General features: G+C 38.5%; 1 protein-coding gene across 1 annotated transcript in view; it reads left to right on the top strand.

Annotated features, from left to right (window-relative positions):
• The window catches only part of LOC107680903 (cGMP-specific 3',5'-cyclic phosphodiesterase-like), a 33,807-nt gene that overhangs the window by 13,594 nt on the left and 11,586 nt on the right, over nt 1–8,627 (top strand). Inside the window, exons 8-12 of the mRNA XM_016476976.1 lie at nt 2,146–2,254; nt 2,463–2,547; nt 4,380–4,555; nt 5,468–5,518; nt 7,440–7,586. Coding sequence (XP_016332462.1) covers nt 2,146–2,254; nt 2,463–2,547; nt 4,380–4,555; nt 5,468–5,518; nt 7,440–7,586 — 568 coding nt within the window. The remainder of the gene's footprint in view (nt 1–2,145; nt 2,255–2,462; nt 2,548–4,379; nt 4,556–5,467; nt 5,519–7,439; nt 7,587–8,627) is intronic.

Raw genomic sequence — 8,627 nt, 5'->3', positions numbered from 1 at the left:
GGGGGACTGTGGAGGTGAGGGAGCTAGGAGCCGAGGTGGAGCCGCTGGGTCTATGGGCCGAGGCGGTGTTCGGGCCTCGGAGGCTGGAGACGGAGGTGAGGGATTCTCCAGCCATGGCGATGCTGGAGGATGGCAAACCCGCGGAGCTTGCACTGTAATGATGGTGGGCTGAGGGCAAGCAGAGGGGCTGCCAGACGACAGCAGTGGAGGAGACAGGAGTGGGTGGGAGGGCGGGCATTTGTGAGCCTCCGGGCATTCAGGGCTAAACTCTGGATCGGGAGCCTCCTCTAGGCTGAACACGGGAACAGGATGGCGCTCTGGAGGAGTGGACACTTGAGGGCGCTTTCGAGGCACAGTCACTGGAGGGCGCTCTGGACTGGATTCGGGGACTGGAGCCCTCTCCTCTTCGGTGTGGCACATTCACAGCGCCATACTCAGCTCATCCTCAGCCGCGGTGCAGGGGGCGGAGCTCCCCTCCGCGTTAACACAGTCCGCGGCTTTCTCCCTCGTGGCTGGTATTGTCACCAGCTCTTGCACCTGGTCTGACGGATTCAGCTTTACGTCCGGGGCGATCCTCTGCTCAGTCGCTCGGCTTTGCGCTGGCTCGCTGATCGCGGCGGGAAATGGCACTCCGTCAACGGTGGGCTCGGGCTTTAGCTCCGCACAGCGGGGAGATGGTGGGCTGGGCTCTGGGTCCGGAGTGGATCTGGCGAGATCATCCTCGGGAGTGACGGTGAGAGGTGACCCGTTTCTCGCCAGAATCCACTCGACAAACGCGCCGAAATCCTCTCGAGGACCATCTTCAGATGACGGCGTTCTGCACTCGATGTTTAGACCGGCATCGTAGAGCACACAGAGTGCGTCGTCAGGGTAGCTGGTGGTGCTTGCTAGCAGCTGGAACAGTCTAGTATGGTCCTCGAGCGCTTTGTCCCCCTGCTCCAGCAGGAGGAGGAGGTATTCGGGGCGAAGAAAGGCATCCATCCACGGAAACAAACAACGAACACAACGGAAAAAAAAGATACTGGGAAAAACGAGAAAACAAACGGAGGGGAAAACACGGAGGTAACTGTTTTTGGGTAAGGTCTTCTGTCACGCTAAGCTGTTGAGGGAACATACTGGAGTCACGAGGAAACGTTTAACAGTCTTTAATCAAGAAAAAAAAGTAACGTAACTAGTAATGTAACTAATTACTAATTACTTTTGAAATAAAGTAATCAGAACAGTAACGTGATTAGTTTTAAAAGGAGTAATCAGTAAGTAGTAATTTGATTACATGTTCAGAGTAACTTGCCCAACAACTGGCTACAGCTACTTGAGAATGGATTATTGTAATATGACATTTCTAGAACATAGCCTTGAAATTGAGATATGCTAGGCACTTTTCCCCCCTGTGTTTTTATTTTTTCCACCACATTAGCCTTATACTTACATGCCAATTTCCATATATTTCTTTTTGATTTGTAAATCAAGTACTTTTATTGTTCTTATTAAAAAGACATTGTGGTATTTGAAATATTTAATCTAAGGGCATTTGCTTTGAGTTATTGACTAGTGTGCCAAGCTTAAGAAAGTATGTGGCTTAGGTTCCCTGCTGGAAACCTAATTATTCCTGGGTATTGGTAAGAATTATTTTCCAGCCTATTTCTGGTCTTCTTTCACAAATGTGTTTTGATGAAACCTTAAGTCTTGTCAGTAAACACAAGATAAATAAAGTAGGTGTGGATATGTTGTTGTGGAGGTGGTCAGATGCAAATGTCTACTATACGGTGTGACCTCAAAATATGGAGGAAATTGAAAATTAGTAACGTTGGCAGCTTGGGTTTAACAAATGCTCTCTTTGTACGAGGTGTAAAATTGTGAGGTTTAAAACTTACTATATTTTTTATAGTATAATGACCTTATCGGTATATCAACTCATACTCATGTCATAGCCATAGGGGGAAAAACATTCGAATAAGTAAACTGAGACAGAAATTATATTTTGGGTGGACTATTCCTTTAACATGGTTTCTATTTCCAAAACCTTTTGCCACATTGTTTATTATCATCATTTTATTAGCAACGCTGCACATCAAATGAGATACATTTTAATTACGTGTAGTGAAGTTATCAGCAGGAGTAAATTTTTTTTCCTGTCTTTTACAGAGAATGTGATGTCAACAAGATTAACTATATGTATGCCCAGTATGTCAAGAACACTATGGAGCCACTGAACATTGCAGATGTCACCAAAGACCAGCGATTTCCATGGACAGTAAGTACTCAGGGGAAAGCTGGACAGGAAAGTCAATTGGCATAGGGTAATCCCACTCTGGGATTCCGATGTTTCTGGGATTTCACAGAGCTTTTATTCATTCAAGACATTCACCTCCCCCATTTTGTGCTATGAACTGCCCCTTTTCCCAAAGCTGCTTTAAACTGATTTTATTTCACCATCTCTTCATTGCATTTCTTTTTAAAAGAGTGAAAATCTACAATCCTCAAACTGTCAAATCAAAAGTCTGCTGTGCACTCCAATAAGGAATGGGAAGAAAGACAAAGTGATAGGTATGTGTTTTCTATATATCATTTTCCACAATCTGAGCAATCAGTCAAAATTGTTGCTAAAATATTTTATAAACAAATTTTAACATTTTAAAAAGTAATTATTAGTGGTGCTTACTAAGACAAACATATTACAATCGCTCATATGAAAAAAAAATCCTTAATCCTAAACTTTGGCACTCAACTCCACACCAATAAATAATACCTCAAATTGTGTGGCTTTTTGTAGAGAGATGTGATTCTATTGTGGTTACATTTAAGATTTATACCTGATAGAAAAAATAATAATAATAATAATTATCATAGACTTGCATGGAAGAAGGGATCCAAACCATTTCTAGAGATAAGAATAAAAACGCCTAACAAGCATCCAAGACACCATTAAGATTTTATTCAGAATGCATAAAATGCAGTGCTGCTTGAAAGTTTGTGAATATCTGTGAGCAGCAAAAGTATGTGAATCTCTAGGATTAGCTGTTCTTCTAACAAAGAACACTCTAAAAGCAAGACGTGTAAAAGTCCACTAGGTTTCAAAGGACTGCAGGCAAACTTCTAAGTAACTAAATGCCTTTCTCACATTGGCCAATGTTAATGTTTATGAGCCCATCATCAGGAGAACACTGACCAACCATGGTGTGCATGGCAGTCGCAAGAAGAAAGCCACTGCTCTCCAAAAAGAACATTGTTGCCCATCTGCAGTTTGCTAAAGACCATGTGGACAAGCCAGAGGGATACTGGAACTGAAGTGGTTCTGTACTGAGGAATGGGCTAAAATTCCTACAAGCCGTTATGCAGGACTGATCAGCAGTTAAAAGAAACGTTACTTGCAGTTATTGCTGCAAAAGGGGGTCACACCAGATACCGAAAGCAAAGATTCACATACATTTGCCACTCACAAATATTAAGACCAGATAATTTTTCTCAATAAATAAATGACAAAGTATATATATTTTTTTCTCCTTTGTTTGATTGGATTCTCTTTGTCTACTTTCAGGATTTGTGTGAAAATCTAATTATGTTTTGGGTCATATTTATGCAGAAATATAGAAAATTCTAAAGGGTTCACAAACTTTCAAGCAGCATTGTATAGTTTAAATAGCATATATATGATAATAGTGAATTTCAACTCAAAAAGTAATTCTCCTATTTTATAATTTCTCATGTATTTTTAACTGACATCAAGTTGCTAAACAATGATCCTCATTGTGGTGCTGGTCAAATACAAGTGCACAGTATAAACCCTATAATGAAAGTCTGAATTGATTAGAATAATTTAGGCGGTCATTTTCTTTAGGGTTTGAAGGGTTTATATCTTGTATTGTATGCTCCCTGACCCATTCAGGTTGAAAATAAAACCAAGGCTTTCTGTTTTTTAATTGATTCATTTATTTCTTTTTATCAGTCTCTACACATACAATAGAATTTAATTAAGTTGAGACTCACCTGATAGATCAAGTTGTTAAATCGTGTAATTATCTCTACCTTATTCACCCTCATTTATCCCAAACCCGTATTAATTTATTGCTTTCTTTCATGGATTCAGGAGGTAAATTGATAAAGAAGCTCCTGGACACTTTTTTTTCCATGTAATAAAAGTAAATGGAGAATTGATCTGTCCAAAATGACAAAAAAAAAAGAAAAGTAGAATAGTGACAGAAATGTAATTTTTTTTTTTTTGGGGCAAATATTTACATAATGAAATCATCCCTTTTCAACTTGAATAATGTGTCCACAAAATTATGGACACCATAGTGCTATCTATCTCTCTCTCTCTCTCTCTCTCTCTATATATATATATATATATATAATTTTTTTTTTTTGGCCTCTGAATGCAGGTGTCTGCCAGTTGGTCAATAAGATGGATGAAGCTTCAGGGGAAGTAAAAGCCTTTAATAGGAATGATGAGCAGTTTCTAGAGGCCTTTGCTATCTTTTGTGGGCTGGGAATCCAGAACACACAGATGTATGAAGCAGTGGAAAGAGCAATGGCCAAGCAAGAGGTCACACTTGAGGTGAGTGTGATTTCATACATTTAACAAATATAAAAAAATGCTATAATAAAATAAATTATGGCAGCTAACATCAGCATATTCCCACAGTCAAATATATGTTTTATCATTTTATTTTTCCCCCCGTTCGAAAATCGGGTTGGACTGAAATAATCAGGGACATTGTTTTCATCCAACCTCATTATTAGTTAATTGTGACTGGTTGGGCACCGAGGGATGTCCTTACTTTGTGGGTGGTATTAATATAGGCTATTCAAGATTGTGACATCACTGGATCTCTGAAAATAGTAATAAATGCTCTTTTTGGACTGAGACAGGACTGAAGACATTTTGAGTTTTAGTTTTTATAATATTTTAAACTCATATTTTAAAAGATGTAGGATTTTTTTTACCCCCTTTTATCTGCTGCTACACATAGGCTCATGGCTGATATCCTCCCACTCCTCTATTTTCTTTCATCCTACCATTCTGGAGCTGTCACAGTCAGAAGCGCTGGTGGCATGCTGTCTCCTGCAGCTGACACAATGGCTGCACTCCACATCAGGCGTTCTCCTTTGTCATAATAGTCACTTCACATCCTCCATCGCCCAGCACTATTAACAAAAAAGACACAGGTGTTCAAAATTGAAAAATAGTACACAGCTAAATGGACCATTGTCACCTGATCTCAAGTGTGTGTTTTATTCTGAATCCAATTATTATCTCAGAAAAAGGGTTATTTCGACATTTTTTGTCCTTATCTTTTTTTATGTAAATGTCAGTTCAGTCAAATCAAATCATGTTCTGGTTGTATACAGGATGTTCAGGCAAATGTAGTCCCAAATGCATACTTAAAATGTGCAATGTCTTTGTAGTATACAACATAAACTTTGCAATCCCATTAACATAATGTGGCTGTGTGTGCATTTTACGCAGGTCCTCTCTTATCATGCCTCGGCTGCAGAGGAAGAGACGCGGGCGCTCCAGGTAACTGCGGTAAATTACAATTTCTCATCATATCATATTGAAATGTGCCACCATCATTTTGAATGTGTTATTCAAACAATGATGTTGTAAGGATTACTTTTTCCTTAAATATCAATTTATCTGAAATCTGATTGGATGAGCCATGTTTAAAGCCATTGTTACATAGCTGCTATGCACATATAAGCATAATATAATATAGTCACAGATATGACGTGAAACACCTGTTCGCCATTTCACTGTGCAAAACTGATAGCAGATTGTTGTATATCAACATTCTCTTTATGGATTATACAGTATATTCTTGGGGGAAGGATGGCACTTATTGCATTTGATTAGTAAAATAGAGTTTTAATTAATATTTTTGTCCTTAAAATCTTAATTGTGTAGTAAAAGTTTTACTAATGTAAAAAGATAGTAATAGGCCATCAGCAACAGATATGACAGGAAACACCTGTTCACTTTGCTACTGTGTATAATACTGTGCAGCTCCCATAGAAAAACTGTCATTATTAACTTATAAAGGAATGTATCTTGTAGCAGTTGGCATTTAATGAAGCTTAGTAAAAATTATTGTATAATATAGGTTTATAAAAACAATAAGCCCTTTGAGACCCTTTATTTTGTGAATGTAATGAGGCTAAAGGTGTTACAGGTACTTCAAAGTGCAAAATGCTGGGAAGTAGTTGGCTTAAAATTAGCAACCCTGCTAAATGAATTACATTTTCAGTAGCACAAATTGGGAAACAGCTTTACTGCCAGGCAAGCCTGAGAATCAGTGTGCTTTCCTGCCTGAACATTTATTTAATATGTTGGCAAGTTTAATTCATTTAAGATATTAGCCCTATAATGTAGTTAGCTAGCTAGTAGTCTAGCCAGCTACTTTTTCAAAAGAGTAACATACCTGTATGTGTATCTTTGTAGCTCGACAAGCTGCCGTTTCAAAGTAGTTTGCAGTGGTTGTGCCTATCAATTCCCAAACTCAATGGCTTTATTTTTCAACATTTTTGTCTTGTATCACTTTTAAAACGCTTTGTGTTGTTTTACGAAAACCTCATATACATGCTAAAATTGCTGTCTTGCATTTTTTATTGCTTCAATTGAGTCTTATTCTACATAGCGTTTGTAAAGAAAACAGGAATTTCCTATCTTCAGACACCCTCAGGGAACTTCCCAGAGAGCACAGGTTGCTTGGATACGGCACTCTCAGCTGTAGATATGGAAAACCTGCTCTGATTAGGCCTGTGAGAGTAGTCAGGCAATTAAGACATGGACAGAGGCAGAATTTCTGCTTCAATTGAGAGTAATTTGTTTGTTAATAACACCAATTACTCTTATGAAGCGAAGGTCAGCATGCAGATTTACCACTGTTTGTGTAATTCATTAGGCATGTAAAACACCTAAACATATGCTTCATTTTGAGTATGATGGAAAAGAATATTAACCACTAATATGTATCTATTTTATAATTATTAATACCTGAATTGTGGTTAATCATAAACACACAAAGCTATATGAAAATTATGTTATCTCTGCAGGTGACTGTGGTTTCTGTTTCCCTACTTAAGCACATAAAAACAACAGGAGAGAGGAAGAGAGACATTATTTATGGGCTCTGCATTATGCGATGAACCCTTTTCAGCACGAGAAGACAAATCAAGTGCAGCACAGCTAAATGCTCATCCTGCGCACTGCAAACTATGCTGATCGCAGCTCATTGATTATTTATGCCTGACAGACAGTGATCTCTTTCCTTTCAGTTTGGTTGTCTGTTGAGTGAGTGAATTAGTGTGATTGTTCAGATGTGTGTGTGTGTGTGTTTACAGATTAACACAGCTCTGTATGTGAGCAACTGTTTTTTTGTGACATTTTTTTTTTAAGTTTTAAGGTGTAATGTAAATATATGCCTGTCCTAACTTCACAGGCGGCTACGATTCCCTCTGCTCAGTCTCTCAAACTGCTGGACTTCAGCTTCAGTGATTTTGACCTGACGGATGCTGAGACGACGCAAGCAACCATCCGCATGTTTGTGGACCTCAAGCTTGTGCAGAATTTTCAGATGAAGTACAAGGTACCTGCTTAGACTCTGTTGTTAAGTTAGTTCATTTACCATTTGTCATTTATTTTATTTGTTAGTAGTTGTGCTATATATTATTTCTTATTCCTGGGGTTAGGTGTTTGTACAAACCCATAAGCCTCATTACTACACTAAAACTCTTAACTCGTCTCATATGTTTGTCTTGAATAATATGTCAAATCATGTTTTAATGTGGGGAGGTGTGCTATTTCTTTTCTAAATGATCAGACTTACTATTTTCACTGGATGATAAAATGGATGAAAAACAGATGAATAGACTTACACTGAAAATCAACAGCCATATATAGAGACCCAAATGTCAAAGAGACTTGGGCATTGGGGATGAGCTCATTTGACCTGGGTCAAGTAGAAACCACCTAGATAGCACCCACAACGCTCTAACGACTGCGTTATGGACTAAATAACCCCTCTGAACACCTTAACAACTTCAGAACAACTTGGCAACCACTGACAAAAGCATTATGTCATGGTGCATCTCTTCAGAAAAAAAAACACACCTGTGAACTTGTTACATTAGTATTACTGTTTCATTTTGCTTATTTTATAAACCCTTGCCAAGTTTACTTTTAAACAATTTTCACTCTGACAATGCAAGTAAATTTCACAGATAATTACAAAGAAACTTAACACGTTGATTTAAACATGCAATTTTGAAGTATAACGACTGAAACACAATTTTCTTGCAAAAATCTGCTCTAGTAATCTATGCTTTATTTTCAACTTCAAAATAATCTTTTTTATACATGTTTTTTTTTTATAAACATATGTAATAACTATGTTTTAGAGCACCTAACTCTGCACACTTAGAACACTTAACTCTGCTCCACGTCATGCCTAACAATGCCCTTAGCTGTTCTAAAATAGGGCCTTTCGCACCGCGGGAACCTTTTCACAGTACCAGAACTAATTGTGGAACTACCCACTTTTTGGTGTTTTCGCACCGCCGGAACTGGGTGCGATTTTAGTACCGGACTGCCTTTTTCGAGAACCAAATTAGCTCCTACTCCGGAGCAG

The sequence above is a fragment of the Sinocyclocheilus anshuiensis genome, unplaced genomic scaffold (genome assembly GCF_001515605.1).
Source record: "Sinocyclocheilus anshuiensis isolate Anshui unplaced genomic scaffold, SAMN03320099.WGS_v1.1 scaffold1892, whole genome shotgun sequence".
NCBI lineage: Eukaryota > Metazoa > Chordata > Actinopteri > Cypriniformes > Cyprinidae > Sinocyclocheilus > Sinocyclocheilus anshuiensis.
Note: the sequence above shows the minus strand (reverse complement) of the source record. Positions and strands in the feature narration are given on the sequence as shown.